The 19,358-nt window shown below is 53.4% G+C and overlaps 1 protein-coding gene and 1 pseudogene across 1 annotated transcript in view; one reads left to right on the top strand and one right to left on the bottom strand.

Annotated features, from left to right (window-relative positions):
- Positions 1-10,608, bottom strand: part of AGO2 (argonaute RISC catalytic component 2) — a 99,509-nt gene extending 88,901 nt beyond the window's left edge. Inside the window, exon 1 of the mRNA XM_078071964.1 lies at positions 10,433-10,608. Coding sequence (XP_077928090.1) covers positions 10,433-10,454 — 22 coding nt within the window. The 5' untranslated portion in view covers positions 10,455-10,608. The remainder of the gene's footprint in view (positions 1-10,432) is intronic.
- A 4,141-nt stretch (positions 10,609-14,749) lies between these two features.
- LOC118546618 (small ribosomal subunit protein eS6 pseudogene) lies at positions 14,750-15,632 on the top strand (annotated as a pseudogene).
- The last annotated feature ends 3,726 nt before the right edge of the window (positions 15,633-19,358 follow it).

The following is a 19,358-nucleotide window of genomic DNA, read 5'->3' as shown; positions in this document are numbered from 1 at the left end:
TCAGTTGGTTAAGCATCCGACTCTCGGTTTGGGCTCCAGTCGTGATCTAGGGTGAGATCAAGCCCCGGTCAGGCTCCGTGCTCAGCTGGAGGATTCTCTCTCCCTCTACCCCTCCCCCCACCAAGATAAATAAATAAACCGTTTTTAAAAAAACTGAAAAATGAAAAACAAAACTTGCCTCAGCTGCTCCTTCCTTACCCCATCATCAACGACCCCAGGGTTCTTCTCAGCCAGCTCGGGGGAAGGGTCTCGGCTCCGGCCCCACGTGCAGGCTCCCCTCCACCCCCTCTGCTCTGCCACCAGCGAAAATCTTAGCACCTCCCCACCTGTAGGTGCATGAAGACTCCCAACTCCTCCTGTCACATGGGTGCTAACCACCCTCGGGGGGCCCTGCCACCCCCCAGCGTCACCTCCAGAGCTCCAGGCCTCCCGCAGCACTCAGCAGCAGCCTGCCCAGACCGGTCTGTCTTCTCAACAGGTTGTCCTGCCTTCAGGCCGCTCCCGACATGCCTCTGCCTTCAAGATACACCCACTACCGGACAGCTGACCAGGGCAAGTTTTTACCGCAAAAGCAGAACATCAGCATCACAGCCTAGTGAAGTGATGGAGCCTGATGACCGCCAACCAACAGCAAGGGCCGTGAGGAAAGAGCAGACAGACCTGCCTCCTGAGGTCTGCATCAGTGGTGGGGTACCAGCGACTGAAAGTCCTCAAACCCCAGAAAGTAGAACCTGCATCGGATCAAGCCTTTGGGTCTGACCACTGATTTGCAAGAAACCACACAGGACAGAGGAACATGTCGGATTACACCAAGATGTCATCAGCCAAATCCAGAGTGTGGGAAACAAGCCCACCCAGCCAGCTTCTTACACCAAGACACAGCGAGAAGCGTGGGAGAGGAGGAGAAAGCTAGAGACGAAGAGACAGGACATGGCTGTTTGCGGCTGGGGAGGACGGGGTGGTGGGGGTGACAGCTAGAGGCACAGGGTTTCTGGAGGGGGGACCATGTCCAGACACTGTGGGAGTGGCTGCATAAGTCTGTAAATGGACTAAAACACACTAAATGTTATACTTTAAATGGCAAATTGCATGGTACATGAGCTATACATCAATAAAGCTGTTACTTTTGAAAAGATATTGAAAAGACACGTCAGCCAATCACAATGTGAGCCTTAGCTGGATCCTGACTCAGTCACCTGTGAAAATCCACATCACACGAGTCACCGGGCGGATCTGAAGAGGAGCTGGGCCACCCAGGACAGTGAGGAGGAGTCGTCTCTAAACTGGTAACTAGAGGACCACCTAAGGAGGACTGGGGTGGGGGGCGGGCAGAGAGACCCCCTTCCCTTGCACAGCTTGCTCCTGAAGATGTGTAAATAAAACAGCATGACTGGGGTCTGCACAGAACAAGGGTGGGGGGGACAGCGAAGAGGGCCCCAGAGGAAGCAAGGAGCTCTGGGGGCCAGTGGGGGGATCACACACGCTTCCACTCCTTCACCTCTTCCACCTGACCCAGGCTCAGCCCCCGCACAGTGACCTCCTCCAGCCAGACTCCCTGCCTCCACCCACCCTCGTCTGTTCTTAACACGGTGGCCACACGGATCACTTTAAAAATTCAGCCGACGCCTCTCCTCTGCTCAGTCCCTCCTGGGCATGAAGTCCTTCCCAGACTCCAGGCCGAGCCGATGCTGACTTCCCCACCCTCAGCCTGCACCTGCCTGCCCCTCTCACCTCACCCCCCTCCCTCCTCTTCTGGGTCTTGCTCCAAGCGCACCTTCTCGATGCACCTGCACTGTCCCCGCCCCCACGCTGCTCACTGGCCTTCACCTTCGGCAGGTACTCCAGACACGCTTCACAACTACCTCGCTGGTGTGGGTCTTGTTTTGATTGTCCATCTCCCCTCACACAAGATCCTGACTGTTCATCCCCAAAAGGCTTCACTGCCTACAGCTCAAGGTTAAGTTGTAATTACCAGTCACAGGCGCTCTGAGACACCTTCCCAGTCTAACTCGATGTTCTTGCAGTGAGCCACGTGCTTGAACATTTCACGAACGGCACGCTTCTTGAAGCAGCCACACGCATGAGGAACAAAGCCTCCCCAGGAGTGTCCCCCCGCCCCCAGTCACTGACGCGGCCACTCTAGGGTCCCCACATAGAAACTACAAGCAGAAAACTGTGTTTGGGTTCCACCCGGTTGTGACCGGGCGCATCGCTTAGAGACAGAGCCAGGTGCTTTGTCAGCATCACTCCTGTCCACGGGACCAGGCAAGGCGGGTCCCCAACTACCGTGAGCCCTGGTGGGCAGGCTTTATCCCCACACTGCATTAGACTTGGGGCCCTTCTGAGGGATGCCGACAGGGACACTAGCTCGGAGCACCGAGGCCAAGCTTTCATCTCCCTGGTACTGAGCCTTACGAGGCAGTCATGAACACCAGGCACCCAGCAGAGGATGTTGATCAGGGACGTGGTTTTTAAAATGTTTTCTTATCCTTCACCGCTTGCAAGGAGAAGACCCAGAGGTCAACCAAGGAGAGGAAGGGCAAGATCGGAGCTCGTGTACCCACCCACAGGGGCTCTGGTGCTCAGCAGACAAGGACATGCTGCCACAGTAGAGACAGTAATAATTAGTAGGCGCCTTCCGTGCCCCCAGCGAGCTCCGTGGCGAGCCACTGCAATCTGCCCGTTATCTCGTCTGATCAAAGCACCTCCACCATCAGGTGCTCATTCTCCATATGAGGAGGGCACGGAGGTTCAGCCAAGATGCAAGTGAGGTTGGCCCGACGTGGAGCCTCTGCCCTGGGTTTGTCATGGTCGGGGGGCGGGGGGGGACCACGATGCCACAGTGACACTAACAAGCCCTAGGGTCTGCAGGCACCATGGTCCCCAGCCTCTGTCCAGAGTTCTCACTCTCTGCACATCTTCCTTGGCGTTCTCCCCACCTTTTACTAGTATTTCTCTATCAATTCCTTTGTTTCTACAAAGGAACAAAGGTTGCCTGGCCTGCTAGCCGTAAGGCCCGGGGAGTCACCTCTCCTGGAGCCTGGCCCTTCTCGCGCCCTGCCCAGCCCTCTGCTCCGAGGAGGACGGCGCCAAGGACGTAAGTGCGAGTGCCCTCGGGGCCGGAGGGTCGGTCAGCACCTGTGACTGAGACGCAGAAGCAGCCACCCAGTCGTGACAAGTGCCCTCCCACCTTCGTGCCCTGCATAAGCTCGGTTAAAGCAAGACCGACCCGAGGAGCCTGACCGTGTGGTGAGCAAGCTCCCACTGCAGGGGCGCCCCACTATCGAGTTCATGAAGCACCCCCACTTACTCATCAAGCCTGTGGACGGGCCCACTGGGCTCAAGCTCCCCCACAAACAAATGAACAAGACATCGTACAAAAAATCCCCAGTGGTTGTATTATTCTGCTTTGTGTCAAAGCTGACAAGTTTCTCAAATGACTCTGACCTATGGAACCCCATTAAGTACCAGAGCTCAGAGCCAAAACACCCAGAATAACTTGAAAAACTACCCAACGCGGCCCCTCAGGTGACTGCCCCAGATGACCCTCGAGATGGGTTTGAGTTACAATGAAAGACATTCAGGGGAGGAACCACCTTGATCCCTGCGTCTGGCTGGTTTTAAGGCTCCCTATAGTTCTGGGTGTGCTGCTATGGGTTCTTAACGACGGAAACAGAACAGTTTTCCCTGGGAACTTACTGAAGCCTCCAGAAGTAACCCTTCCAAGTCTTCTGTCCCAGCTCTAAGCAAAGGTGTGATAGGCCGTATTCAAAGCAACACGGAACCGTGTGGGGGCAGCTCAAGGAAGGAGGGGCCTTCATTAATCAGACCTGGCAGCTTTATCAGAAAAGGGAACCACAGATAGGTAAGCCTGACTTGTTCTGGTCAATCACAAAGTCCGCTTTGGAGCCCCCACACTTTCGCCTCCCAGAAACATGGCCCCAGGGCCGGCAAGCCCACTCTCTTCACATTTCTCCCGCTGGTAATGAAGATGCTCCTGGGTCCTGAGCTAGGCTCATTTTTATCTCCTCTCCCAGCCCCACTCCTCACATCAGCAGGTCTCAAACCCCGTATAAAAAGGCAACCACCTGGGACATTTGCAAAATTTAATTTCCAGGATCTTCGGGTGATTCTTCAACCAGCTGTTAGGCTAGAGAAGTGGGGCTCACTCCCCCAGGGTCCCCAGCTCCCACTCACTGAGCCCCAGCTGTGGGCATGCCCATGAGGCCGCTCCCCCTCGGCCCTCAGCCTGTCCTCCACTTCACGGAGGCCTTCCAGCCCCCTTCCCCAGGGCCCAGCTCAGTCTCAGCACGTCCAAATGCCACGTGGGACTCTCTTCCCCAAAGCCTGTCGGTCTCCTATCATGTCGTACTTTTGCTGACATTGTCATCATCTGCCCATAACAAAGCTAGATGTAGTGACGCCCCCTTGGGTGTCTCTCCAAAGGTTCACAAATGTGGTCACGAAGACGAGGATTCAGCCAGCTCCCCAACCACCATCTGTGGATGCTTCCTTTGGGTGGGCTCTGCGCGGCGTGCTCATTCACGCTTTCTGAACTCCCTGCCCTGCAAGAGGGCAGGGCCAGACCATGGTGGAAATCCACACCCACCCTCACTTGAGAGTGAAGATCCAGCCCAGGGCTACTCAGCACATCTCACCCTGTCCTCTCTGAGGACAGTGAGGTCAGTGCTATTAGCCTCATTTTCCAGGTGTGAAAACAGAGGCTTAGAAAAATGACACAGCTGGCCACAGTTCCGGACCAAAGAAGGGGTAGTTCGGGGCCCAGATACCAGCAGATGTCACCAAGTAAGTGGACCCTGCCTAGTAAGTACAGACGCCAAGATCCAAACCTGGGCGCAAGCTTACGTTCGGAGGGGACCCCAGGGGTCCTGTCCATCACTCCACCAAAGCCATCCCACCGGGGGTGGGGGGGGCGCGCCACGGTCTCAGGCTCTGACCACCTGCCTACAATTCCCCTTTCCCACTTCCACATACTGTCCCCCACGCTGCTGCCAAGACCCCTCTTCTCTTTTTTTAAGATCTATTTATTTATTTTACAGAGAGAGAGCTGGAGAGCGTGCTCACAGGAGCGGGGGGAGGGGCAGAGGGAGGAGAGAAGCAGACTCCCCCATGAATGTGGAGCCCAATCCCACAACCCTGAGATCAGGACCTGAGCCAAAATTAAGAGTCAGATGCTTAACTGCCTGAGCCCTCTGGGCGCCCACCAAAGCCCCTCTTCGGTTGCAGTGCTGTCAGAATCAGCAAAGCTGTGGGTGGGCTGACCCACCTTCCTTATCACCTGCACGTGGCCCCTGGGCCCTCACTACAGGGTTCCCAGGGATCCCTGGCTCCTTCCTCAGCCCCAGCCATGGCAGAAGTCAGCAGAGGGGAGACATGAGGGGCCCGGAGCCAGCCAGGCCTAATGCCCTGCTTACAGATGAGGGAAACTGAGACGCAGGACACCACAAGGCTGGCGCCAATGACAATCCCTGTCTGTCCACTGCTTGAGCTGTGACTTGAGGGAAGTAAGAGGAAGATTAAAAGGTGGGGTTTTCAAGTTCTAGCAGGCGGGGGACGCTGCCTCCAGTCTGTAGCTAGCGATGGAAAAATCGGTGGCCATCTCTCCAGGCTTGCATCCTTCAGACCTTAGGAGGATTTCAGTAAAAGAAAAGCCACTGAAGAGTGAAACAAGTTTAAAATGAGTAAGCCCAGGGGGGCCTGGCTGGCTCAGCTGGCAGAGCATGCGGACTCTTGATCTCAGGGTCATGAGTTCGAGCCCCCTGTTGCATGTAGATCTTTAAAATAAATAAATAAAATGTTTAAGCCCTTTATTTTTGAGCCAATCTATAAGCCCAAGATGTAAGAAATGCTTTGAGTCAGGGAGACATCCACCCTGATTTGCCCAGGCAGCCCTGGTGTATGCCTGTTTTCTCAGGGAAATAATTAGGAGCCCCCCCACCACCCTGGTTCACTTATAAAAGTTTCCAGTGTAGACAATAAAGTCTGGTCACCCAGGGTACAGCTCTATTGAAAGATAAATTAGAATGGCACAGGTGTTTGGTCATGAAGAGTAAGGACCCAGAGACCAATCAGTGGTTTCAGGTTTTTAAACTTTGAGAGAGAAAAGCAGGAAAAAAAAAATAGAAAAAAAAAATTAGAATAGTGTACCTTAGTGATACTTAAACTGGCTAGAGTGCCCATGGCCACGGCGCCACACTTGGGGTCGTCCACAGAGGACGAGGTAACAAAGTTGGGGGGAAAGCCAGGAAGTCTGGAGAAATGGTCAGGAGCAAACACAGAAGGTGACTGAGGAGATCTCCCCACCTCACACTGCAGAGGCCCCACCCAAACCTGGGGAAGAGACATCCCCATCTTCTCTGAAGATGCACAAATGCAACACGCTTCACAAGTACCACCCATGTTTTCTATACATCCTAAAACATCCCTTCTGCTCAGAACAAGATTCTTCTGCAATGGAAACTCCCAGATGCAAAGGGGTCTGCCTACAAACACTGCTTAAGATAAATGTGTCAGAATTAAAATCACAGGCAACTGGGTCTCCAACCAGCCTTATTCAACAAAACAGAGGGATCCTGAACGACAGGGCTCTTTTTAGAAAACGGGGGAGGGGGGATAAACATACTCTGAAGAAAAGGGATTTTAAAGATTAAGTGTCTCCAACCAGTCCACAGCAGGGGGACGGGCGGGGGAGGGGTGCTAGCTTTAAAGTCCAGATTAAAGGGCCCCAAAAGACACAAAACCAAATTTATGTGTGAACTTTTATTAAAATTCACAATCCAACACAACCCACTGTAAACACACTTCTGAGATAACAAGAGAACCTGATTATGGACTGTTGTGAAATGGCACTGGGTTTACCCTATTCTTTAGGCAGGGTACTTAAGTATTTGGGGTGAAATGACAGATCTGGAATTGGCTTTCGAGTATCTCCGCAAAGCCAAAGGGGAAAAGGGGAAAACATCTGAAGCCAACGCAGATCATCTGGAGAGCTGCCGAGGCTTGGTGATGGAAAAACGGGCGAATATCGTACTAGTCACTCAAACTATTTCACAATAGAAACTATTAAAAAAAACTCAAGTGTTACATTTTGAACACCCACAGTAACGATTCATGAAACAAAAACATATTTTACCAGACGCACGTAACACTCATTACAAAGAATAAACCGGACTGACACTGTTCCATGTTTTGACACTGAAATTTGAAGGTAACAAGAAATAACACTCTGCTTCTGAAAACCAGATAGGTTTGAGGAGTTGAAGCTTTTCCATCTTGTTTTCCTACACACTTATTTACAGGTTTCTTCAAGGCTTGTAACAACAGATCCGCGCCGTCTGGCCCGCAGCAGCCTCACCAGCGCCGAGGGACGTCTGCCGTCGGGCAAACGCCACACCATCACTGGCGACCAGGACATAGCCCCACTGATAACTGGGGTGGGGAGAGACGTGGGGAGCAGGAGGAACCCAACGGCACCAGAAACCAGGCAGAGAGCCAGTTATTCTCAAAGTCACAATCCAGGTTAGATACCTGGCAAACAAGACTTCTAGGTCACAAAAGTTACTTTGTAGCAATGCCCAGAGGGCTGTAACTCACAGCAGCGTGAGCACTATAAAACCAAAGAAACAATCCCCTTAGAACAGGATCCCTCGGACACAGTAAGATCTTTAAGTTGTTCAACATCAACAACAACAACAACAAACGAAGCTGTTCATCTCTGAAGGTTCAGGGTCACTGGAGAACCCACCTGAGCCACTAACTCTTTCAAATAGTTAAAAAAAACTACCAAACCTCAAAGCACAAACATTAATTCACATATGTAATAGCATTTACCATGAGCATAACATATACCTACTGTGAGCTCTACCTTTTGAATTAATTTACTTAGTAAGTTGCTTAACAAGTGTATTAAAATTGGAAGTAGCAAAACGATTCGTGATTTTTCTACAATCCAGACTGAACATTTTCATTATTCTAAATTAGGAAATGTAACATTAAAAAGAGTTTCATTGAAGAAACTACTCCAAAAGTTCCTTTAAGCCAAATTAAAAACCTTAGTATGCAGAATAAAACCGAACTGCACACAGCCTTGTAATTACAGCACACTCATAGAGCCTGAAATTTGGGTTCATTCCCATCGCGCCATTAGCGAGGAACTATCCTACAGACCCATTTATTTTTTTTTTTCAACCAAAGCTGTCCAATTCCAGGGCAGGTTTATCGGTGAACCATGAGGCCTTCTCCCCACCACGCCACGATGCAGAGGCCCACAGGAGAGCAAGATTCTTCCAAAAGGTGTTAGTGACCAGAAAGGAGCCTGGAGATCCAGAGGGCTACAGGTTTTGGAAAATGAAAGGCGAGAAAAATAGCCCCGTGCAGAGCACACAGTTCAGGGTAAGCAGTGCTTCCCGAAGCTCTCATTTCAATTACACCTGAGCGCACGCGCACACCAGTCCAGTCTAGATGTAACAGGTACTTCTGACTGTGGGTCAAGGTCAAAAGGACTGGAGACCACCTCTTTAAGGAGAGTGTACAGAGTCAGCTTGGGATCAGACAGATTGTCCTAATGCTCACTGGCCATATGACCTTGGCAAGGTTCTTAACCCATGGGAGCCTCTGTTGTGTATCTTCAAAATGAACATCACCAATTCAGCGAGCCATCCTATGGATTCATTAACTTGAGACACAACACAAAGCTTGACCTTCCTCAAGGTTCTTTACTTTTTCGGGGCCTTCAACTTTTAAACTGAAGCTCTGAAAAAACCCACGCTGTATTGGTTAACACCACAGGGGCTCCCGGGAGAGCCTCCCTCCGCTAGGTGAGGGGCTCCCCTGCCATTGCATGCGGGGTGCGGAAGGGAGCGAAACCGACTGCCCAGGGTCTCAAGAAGCCAAACTGGCCCTCAGAACTGTGCCAACAGAGCCCAGGGCCCTTCCCCACCAGACCTGAGTAATCTCCCGGGTGCAGGAGTAAAACCATTCTTCAATCAAACTGCCGAGAGCCTGGAAGGGTTTAAAAGTTGGTCTCACTCAGACTTGGAGCAGCTTTCAAATTAAGTGACATCAGAAAAAAGACACTCAGAATTCACAAGGCACAGAGCTGTTTGTGAACAGACACAGCAGTGAGGGACGAGGTCAAGGGACCTGAGTGGATCAAGAGGGGGCTTCCAGACCCCCTGACTTGGAGCGAGTCTGGCCCAGGTCAAGCCAGGGCCCCATCAGCATGGGGCCGTGGAGGGCCAGGCCCGGGAGTACACCTAGCATGGGGCCAGGACCAAGGCTGGTGCCCGCGGGGCCTGCAGCCGGCTGCAGCCTGGCGGACAAAGGGGACAGGCAATGCCCTGTCCAAGTGGCAGGGCCAGCCGGGAAATTTAGGAGCCACGTGCCTGGCGGGAGAAGGAAAAAAGCTTTACAACACTTGACCATTTTCTTGGCCCAGCACCTCAGCCGCCCTTCCACGGCGCATTTCAAACAAGGGGGAAAATGTGTTACTCCTTTAAGTTTTTTAGAACTTTTCCAAAGAAAGAGAGCGGACTAGTAAGAAGGGGTGCTAAGGGAATCAACACATCTCCTCACCGTCTTCTAGTAAATTGTAAAAGGCAATTAGCACTTGAATAAGGAGCCGGCGTGTCTGGAATGAAAATGAGAGGCACGCAGCTTTAGGGTTTTAAGGTGCCGCTTCCCGTCCCTCTCAGTTTACAGTCCTAACTACCGACAGGAATTGGCCAAAATTCAGCATTTCCAGACTTTCCTTCAGAGAAGGGGCCGCAGAAGTGCTGGCAGAGAGAAAAACGAAACTGAGTGCGCTCCAGGCTCGCCGGGCTCGGTCTGGCGCCGCAGCCGCGCGTCCCCGGCCCCCGCCGTCCGCACCCCGAGCTCGGCGCCCCCGGGCCCGAACCCCCTCCGGCGCTTAGAGCCGGGCCGGCCCCGCCATCCCCGGCCGCCCCGCGGGGCGCAGCGGGGCCGGGCGCAGGAGGCCGGGCGGCGGGCGAGGCGGCGGGCGCGGGCCTCGGGCCTACACACGGGCCGCGCGGCCCCGGCCCCGGCCTCCGGCTCCACCCGCGGGGCTCGGGGCGCGGGAAGGGCCCAGGCCGCGCGGGGCGCCCCGACGACTCGGGGCCCGAGGAGGCCCGGGGCTGCGCGCCCGCGGTGGGCCGAGGAAACGGCCGGCGGCCCGGTCCCGCCGGCCTCCCCCCGGGGGCCCCCGTCGCCGCCGCCCGCGCCCGCCCCGGGGCCCCTCCCCACCCCCGGCCTCGCCCCCCGGCCCCCGCCCGCCGCCGCCGCCGCCGCCCCCTCCCCCCCGGCCCGCGCCCCCCGCCCGCCCCCCGCCCGCCAACCGCCCGCCAACCGCCGCCGCCGCCGCCGCGGGGACGAGCGCGAGCGGCCGGGCCGGCGCCCCCGCGCGAGGACTCACCGGGGCCGGCTCCCGAGTACATGGTGGCGCCGCCGAGGGGCTCCGGGGCCGAGGGGCGGCCGCGCGCGCGCCACGGGCCCCGACGCCGCGAGCCGGGAGGGAGCCGCCGGCCGCACGATCCGCCCCGGCGCGGCCGCCTAGCCAAACAGGTTTACCCGACGCGGCCGGGGCGGCGGGCGGAGGCGGCGGGCGGGGGGGGGGGGGGAGGGGCGAAAGAGAGAGGGAGGGGAGGAGGGAGGGGAGGAGGGAGGGGAGGAGGGAGGGGAGGAGGGAGGGGCGAAAGAGAGAGGGAGGGGAGGAGGGAGGGGAGGAGGGAGGGGAGGAGGGAGGGGAGGAGGGAGGGGCGAAGAAGGGGGGAGGGGGGAGGAGGAGGGGCGGGGTCGGCGCGCGGGCGGCCGGGAGCCCGGCGCCGGGCGGGAACGGGGACCCGCCGGGGACGTGGGGGCGGGGGCGGGGGCGGCGCGGGGGGCCCCGCCGCGGGGGCGGACGCAGGACGGGGGACCCCTCGCAGCCACTCAGAGGAGCGACGTCTTCCCCGACTGGGCGGAGCGGGCCAGCCTGGCATTGCCGCCAGAGGCCGGGAAGAAAGAAAAGAAAACACACCCCTTGTTTTCCCCGCCGCCTCCGCGCGCGTGGGGAGCCCGTTCTGGCTGCTCGCGGGGGGGCCGGAGAGGGGTGCTGGGGGGGCGCACGGCCCTTCCCACCCTTACCCCGCCCCCGGCCTCGGGAACTTGGACGCGGTGCAGGCGTGCTGTTGGAGTCCTGGCGCCCCAGCATCCCAGCCTGGCTTTTTTTTTAAGTTATTACCGAAACATGAATGTCGGGAAGCTTGCTCCCAGCCCGGAGCTTGAACTTGAACGCGTGGTGGCCCTCGCACACGACCACACCGCCACCTCCCGGCCAAGAACCCAGATAATCATGTGAAAAAAAAAAACTTGAACAGTAAGTTTTTGGTAAATTTTAGCTGCCATGAATGATGAGCTCAAACCCAAGCTCCTCTCCAGCGCTCTGCGGCCTCTGCAGGTTCTTCCCGCGGGGCCGTTCTCGGGCCCCATCATACTCCTCCATGTGTCTCTGTACTTACCCGCCTGTACTTGGGAAAGTCGTCCCTCCTACCCGTTCCTCCTCCGTTCTTCAAGACCCCTGATCCAACTGTTTTGGGATCCTTTTCCAGGGAAGCCAGCCAACAGTTACCTCCTTGCTCTCCTAATTGGTGGGTGATTAGAAGTCTGAAAGTGAAATGCAATCCAAACCTGCTCATCATCGTTTTAACACCCTTGCCTGTGCATTCCTTCATCCTGTTAATGTGTTACCTGCATATTGGGTGCCAGGAACTGAGTGTTTCTGCCGCCCAGGGTGATGCAAAGACTAAGAGCCCTGCCTGCAAGGAGCTTAGCATCCTAAATAGGCTCACTGCCTGCTCTTTGCAATTCTCAAGGACATCCCTAAAAAGTACCAGAAAACCTTGATTTCCTGTGGAGAGAAACTTAAAAGGACAGTGATCTTCAGCAAATCATTGATATGAATGGGGTTGGTGCCATGGCATCAGCCTCCCAGTTGCCCATGCATCCCTCTCCAATCCTCTGCTAACCAGCCCCACCCCTCAAGGTGGCCTGGACCACCTGAAAAGCCCCTGAAATTACCCTTGTGGTTCACCACCCAAGAGTCATCTTTGTGTGGTCACAAATCCGATTTTGTGCCTGCTCTGTTCAAAACCCTTCATTGGCTCCCCATTTCCATCTGCATGTGGTCCAAAATCCTTAATATGGTGTACAATGCCCTGTGACACGCCCTCTGACTGGTCAAAATCTTCCTTCTTCAGGCTCTTCAGATCCACATCTTCATTCTCTCAAGAGTGTTACTGTCGGAGTGTGAATCCATACAATCATTTTGGAGAAAAATGTTTGGCAGCACCTGGAAAAGCTAACACACGGCCCTAGGTAGATGAGCTGCTGAAATGCGTGTCTGGGAGCACAGGAAGGGACCAGGATGCACAGGAGCCCAGGACTGGGTACCACCCAGCTAACCATCAGGGGGGGATATATACTCCTAAAGTGAAACCTAGCGATGAAAATGAAGACCCTTCAAATATGGATGAATTTCAAGAACGTTGAGTGAAAGAAACCATCAGCCCTACTCCATGATTACATTTATAAAAGTTCCAGAACAGACAAAATTTATAGTGTTTAGGGACGCATAATTAGTAAAAAGCTTAAGGTAAACCAGAAGGTGGCCGCCAGGAGTCAACATGGTGGGTACTGCGGGGGGTGGGGAAGGGCGGGAGGCTGTGACCACGGAAACGCACCTCCCAACAATACTGCTGTTCATTTGCAAGTCTCAAGCTGCACGTTTATTTTTTACGTGTATTTTCTGTACCCTCTGTGTATTTCACAATAAAACCTTTTTAAAATAATAACCATGAGGGGCGCCTGGGTGGCTCAGTGGGTTAAGGGTCTGCCTTCAGCTCCCGCCATGATCCCGGGGTCCTGGGATGGAGCCCCCGCTCAGCGGGAAGCCTGCTCCTCCCCTCCCTGCGTGCTCCCTCGTTCCCACGCTGAGTGTTCTCTCTCTCTCCTGCTGGTGAACTAGCACGTCCCCCAGTGCCCGCTCTGTGTCTGCCTCTGCCCGCTCACGCCCCCAGCCGGCTGTCCCCCGCCGCAGTCTCCGGCCCCGGGCCTCCCTGCCGTAGGCTGGGCTGCTGTCACCTGCAGCCTCGTCGCCCGCCCCCAGGCCCCGGAGCCGCGCGGCCCCGCAGCCCCGCCTGCCGCTCCTCGAGTAACTTTGTTGCAAGGGTTCCTGTGCAGAAGGTCAGGCAACATAATGTCTCCCAGACGCTTCATTGTGTCGCGACGCCGCGGGGACCGCACACGCGCCCCCTGCCGGCGAGGGGCGCCGTCTCGGAGCTGGGGCTCGCCCTCCCCGCCGCTGGGACTCGGGGCGCTCCTCCGCGGCTCTCTTCCCGGAGCTGCCCTCCTCCCGCCCCTTCCTGCGGCGCCCCGCCCCCCACGGGCTCCGGGCCTGCACCCCCAAAGCAAGTGCATCTCCTCTCCCCTCCTCCCAGCCTGCTCTTCCTCCTGGGCTCCCCAGCAGGGCCAGCGGGTCCATCCTCCAGCAGAAAGCCCCGCGCCCCGCTGCCTTCCTCTCCCGCCTTCCGTGAATACTTAACACATTTCACTGAGTCCCCCCAGCGCTTGCTGTGAAATGTCTCTAGAGCACCCCGCACCCTCCCCCCGATGCTCTGCTCCTCCCGGTCCTCATCCAGCACTTGGCATTGGCCACGTGGGGCCGACTCAGGGGTCTTCTGGTGCCCCATCTTCCTGCCTGTACAATTCACTGCTCCGTGTTTGGGGCTCCCCGTGCGGCACGACTGCAGGACTCGCATCCCGGCCAGAGACACGGACCCCGGGCAGGTGGCTGCAGGAGAGGCGGGGGGGGGGGGGGGGGGGTGAGCGGAACTCACGCGCCGTGCTCCTGTGGGCGTCGGGCCAGCGAAGCCCTCAACACTGGGGGCCCTTCGTTTCTCCAAGTCTAAAAGGTAGACGCTGGAATAAATCAGTTCCAGAAACATGTCCTCCGTTAGGAGGTCACATAAATGGGAAGCACTGAGTTAACACTCAACAGATTTATCGAGTGCAAGCCTTCTCAAAACCTTTAACAAAGTGTTAAGAATCATGATTCTACAAAGAGGAAGGAGGGGAACAGAGGTATGCAGGCCCACACCCACTGCGCCACAGAACTCTTGTCACAGGGTACCTCTGTGTTCCATGGAGCACACTTTGGGAAACACTGAAGTAGAGCTCTTTCCATGATCCCCCTCCACTGTACCCCTTCTAAGGTTCTTTGGACAAAACTATTGGCTGTTTTTCTGAATTAAGACCCCAAGGGTGTGCTTCGGAGTTGACAAATACTTCTATCATAGTAGGAACAAAATTCACATCTAAGCAATTTCTACACCCTGAACCCAACATTAACATTAAATGGAAACCACTTAGTTTGAATACATAAATCACGTCGTCATTTTGTGCACCCAACAGAGGCTAAGTCAAGAATCCTGAACACGCAGGCAACCGGGGCCACCTCCTTGCACCAGCCCAGGGGCCACTGACACAGCCGAGCTGCAGAGGGCATCCCGTCTGGGAACACAGGAGTCAAGCCAGGCGGCAGCTTATGTATGCCCAGGAGACATACTGCCCTCAGACCTGCTCCTTCCTCTAAGAAGGAAAAGCAGCCAAGATGCTGCTAACACGCAGACACTGAAAAATTAACTCAAAATGGATGACGGATTTAAATGCAAACATTAAAAAATAATAAAAAAAAATAGCGTCCTCTTTTTCGTGGCGCCTCGGAGGCGGTAGGCTGCTTCGGGATGAAGCTGAACATCTCTTTCCCAGCTACGGGCTGCCAGAAACTCATTGAAGTGGACGATGAATGCCAACTTCGTACCTTTTATGAGAAGCATGGCCACAGAAGTTGCTGCTGATGCTCTGGGTGAAGAATGGAAGGGTTATGTGGTCCGAATCAGTGGTGGCAATGACAAACAAGGCTTCCCCATGAAGCAGGGTGTCCTGACCCATGGCCGTGTCCGCCTGCTGCTGAGTAAGGGGCATTCCCGCTATAGACCAAGGAGGACTGGAGAAAGCGCAAACCTGTTGGGGGTTGCATTGTGGATGCCAATCTCAGTGTTCTCAACTTGGTCATTGTAAAAAAAAGGGGAGACGGATATTCCTGGACTCACTGACACTACTGTGCCACGTCGCCTGGGGCCCGAAAGAGCCAGCAGAATCCGCAAACTTTTCAATCTCTCTAAAGAAGATGATGTCCGCCAGTATGTTGTGAGAAAGCCCCTAAACAAAGAAGGAAAGAAACCTAGAACCAAAGCGCCTAAGATTCAGCGTCTTGTTACCCCACGTGTCCTCCAGCACAAACGGTGGCGTATTGCTTTGAAGAAGCAGCGCACTAAGAAAAATAAGGAAGAGGCTGCAGAATACGCTCAACTTTTGGCCACGAGAATGAAGGAGGCCAAAGAAAAACGCCAGGAACAGATCGCCAAGAGACGGAGGCTGTCCTCTCTGAGAGCTTCTACCTCTAAGTCTGAGTCCAGTCAAAAATGAGATTTTCTATGAGTGACAAATAAATAAGATCAGACATCAAAAATAAAATAAAATAAAAAAATAAAAAAATAAAAATAAATATATGCAAACATAAAACTTAAAAAAAGAAAATTTGGGGGAATCTAAGGCTAGGCAAACAATTCCTAGACTGGACACCAAAGGCACAATCCACGAAGGGAAAAAGATACATTGGACTTCATCAAAATTAAAACTTTTTTGCTCTGCAAGAGGACCCGTTAAAAGGGTCAGAGGACTAGGCCAGCTTAGAGCGGGAGAAAATGTTTGCACCCTGAATATCTGACAAAAAACTAGACTCTAAACTATATAAAAAACTCTCAAAGTTCAACAGGAAATAAAAGCCAACAATCAGGGCGCCTGGGTAGCGCAGTCAGGCATCCTTCTCTTGGTTTCGGCTCAGGCTATGATCCCCTCACGGCAGGACTGAGCCCCACCCTGGGCTCCCCACTCAGCGGGGAGTGTGCTTGAGATTCTCTCCCTCTGCTTCTGCCTCTGCCCCTCCCCCCAAAAATAAATAAATTTTAAAAATCTTTTTTTTTTAAGATTTTATTTATTTATTTGACAGTGAAAGAGACAGTGAGAGAGGGGACACAAGCAGGGGGAGTGGGAGAGGGAGAAGCAGGCTTCCCGCGGAGCAGGGAGCCCGATGCGGGGCTCGATCCCAGGACCCTGGGACCATGACCTGAGCCGAAGGCAGACGCCCAACGACTGAGCCAGCCAGGCACCCCTAAATTTTAAAAATCTAAAAAAAAAAAAAGCAATCCATTCTGAGCATGGGCAAAAGACAAGGAGAGGTATGCACTGAGGGAGATCTTAACTGCAAACGGGCCACCACTGCCCATTAGAGAGATGCACATTCGAAGCACAATACGATGTCAGTACAACCCGTCACAGAGCCTAACATAAAACAGTGACAACCACTAAGCCCAGGACACTACAGAGAAACTGGATCACTCCCACTTTGCCGTGCAAATGTCCAGTGGTACAGCCTCCAGGGAAAAGAGTTTCTCGCAGTTTCTCAAAACACTAAACATCCAACCACCTTTCCACCCAGCAATCGTGCTCCTGGGTATTTCTCCCAGACAAATGGCACCTCGTGTTTACACATAAACCTGTACATGAATATTTATAGCAGCTTTATTTGTATAACCCAAACTTCGAAACAACCCAAGTGTCCTTAATTGGTGAGTAGTTAAACTGTGGCCCATGCACACATGGAACATTCCTCACCAGTCAAACAGAACAAACTATGCACACAACCGCTAGCATGACTCTCAAGAGAAGTATGCAGAGTGGGAAAAAGCCCATTCCAAAAGGTTACCTATTACATGATTCCATTTATATGCCATCCTTGAAATGACAAAATTAGAGAAGTGGAGAACATATTAGTGGTTTGGAGAGGCTAAGGAGGGGGCGGAGGGAGGGAAGAGACCGTGGCTGTGAAAGTCCTCACCGTGCTAGAGAAGTTTGTATCTTGACTCTATCGAAGTTAATATCCTGGTTGTAATATTGTACTATAGTTTTGCAAGGTATTACTGTTGGGGAAGCTGGATAAAGGGTGCCTGGGATCTCTTCATGCTATTTCTATGTAATTGTGAGTCTATAATTATCTCAAAGTAAATAGGATAATTAAAAAAAAAAAAGACACTCCAATGTGCTAATAACACTCCCCCCCCCCCACAACACACACACACCAGGACAGAATTATGAGATTAATGCCACACCTTGCAAGAAATGTCTCTCTCCTTCCTGGGGAAGTTAGCTCCCAGGCTGAAACCTCTGAAAGCAGGTGCACAGGACACGTGAAACTGTATTCCAGGGAGTGGCAACACAATCCCACCTCCATGACGAAGGTCGCTTCCCCCAGAGGCTGTGTGATGGAGGAGAGTCACCTTCACGTTCGCCCCTGAAGGCTGTCATTCAACGCCACCTCCTGGGTCTCCCACGTTTCCTGTTAAGCTCCCTGCTAACATAGATGGTCTGATCCCCACCTCGGGGGAGGGACTGTCAGAAGAAATACCAGTAACAGATGTGCGCTGGGAAGGCCCCACCTTGTTTGTTTGTTTCCTTCATCCGTCATTGCAATACTCAAATTTACACTTTGGACACCTCACGGGATTAGCCACAGACAGTGAGCGGATGCGCGTCTGAAAGGCAGCGAGCTGGAAAACAAGTTAGCAGCCGAATGGCCGGCTGACTAAGGTAACGTTTGGCACAGTCTTTCTGAGAGCAGCCCACAGGGTGGGGCGGCTACTTCACACAGGTGGTTCTCCTGAGACCGCCACCTTGATTAGTGGGGTAACCGCATCAGCCCCGAAGACAGAGCCTCATCATCTGACCATGGGCTTGCTGAATGGCAGAAAGGGTTGGTGGTGGACCTGGAGCCATCCGGACCCCTGTCTCCCCCTACAGAGCTCCATCCCACTCCCACAGAGCCTGGAGGGGAGCAGTCAGAAAGGCCACGGAGGTGACCACATGGTGACAGCAACCTCTTCCAAATCTGCCACAACCCTCCTCCCATGGGCTGATGCCCTGGTCCCCCCGCTCGCCCCCTTCCCTTATCTGGGGACCTTGTATGAATACTGTCTACCCCTTCTACTACTCCAGTCAAGGAATAAGCTTTTTTGGTTCTATGAACCGTGTCCTCTCAAGCTACTGGGTTTTTACTTGGGTGTTTTTCTCCACCTTTCAATCTGGCACGCTTACCTAACACCCCTCAAATTTAACTCGGAACCCAGTTCTTTGAAGGACCGTGGACCTCATCTGTGAGGGGTGGCTGCCCATGCCTCCCTCTGTCCAAACCTGGGGACAGCCCAGATTTCTGGAGCATGGGGTGAGCACTACCCTCAGAGCACCTGCCACATGCCTGCAAGACTTGTTACACTTCAAGGCCAAGAGTTACAAACTCATCCTAATGCATATTCTCCAAAGTTCCTGGGGGTGACTATTGATGTGGTGTATACAACTTGTAGCATTTCCTGGAGTCAAAGAGATCAATATAAGTTATTTTTCATAGAGGGAGAAACCATTTGGTAAACATTATACTATCAAAGGAGTAAAACATATAATATTAACTGTCCGCAACGATTCCTTTATACTGTCCTTCTCGTCACCTAGTATGACGGTTCTTGGACATAAGCCACTAACACAGTATCATTTAGCAAGGTTTTTGGCTTTAAGATCAATATTTTAAAATTAACCATAATTCTATGTACTAGTGACAATTAAAAGTTAAATTTATTTACTTATTTTTTAAGATTTTATTTATTTGACAGAGAGAGAGAGCACAAGCAGCGGGAGTAGCAAGCAGAGGGAGTGGCAGAGGGAGAAGCAGGCTCCCAGCAGAGCAGGGGGAGACCGACGCGGGGCTCAATCCCGGGGGATCATGACCTGAGCCGAAGGCAGACGCTTAACCGACTGAGCCACCCAGGTGCCCAATTAAAAGTTAAATTTAAACAAAAAGGAACATCAAAAATCTAGGAACATGTCAAAAAAATGTGCAAAACTTCTACACAGACATCTATAAAACATTGTTGAGAAATTTCTTTAAAGATGTATTTATTCATTTGAGAGAGAGAGAGTGAGAAAGCGTTAGTGGGAAGAGCAGAGGGAAAGGGAGAGAATCTCAAGCAGACTCCCTACTGAGTGCAGAGCCTGATGCAGGGCTTGATCTCACAACCCTGAGATCATACCTGAGCTGAAACCAAGAGTCGGATGCTTAACTGACTGAGCCCCCCAGGCGCCCCTAACATTACTGAGAAATTTAATAAGATCTAAATAAATGGGTAAAGATAGCA

Source organism: Halichoerus grypus, chromosome 5, assembly GCF_964656455.1.
Source record: "Halichoerus grypus chromosome 5, mHalGry1.hap1.1, whole genome shotgun sequence".
Taxonomy (NCBI): domain Eukaryota; kingdom Metazoa; phylum Chordata; class Mammalia; order Carnivora; family Phocidae; genus Halichoerus; species Halichoerus grypus.
The sequence above is the reverse complement of the archived record's forward strand: the minus strand, read 5'-3'. Positions and strand labels throughout refer to the sequence as shown.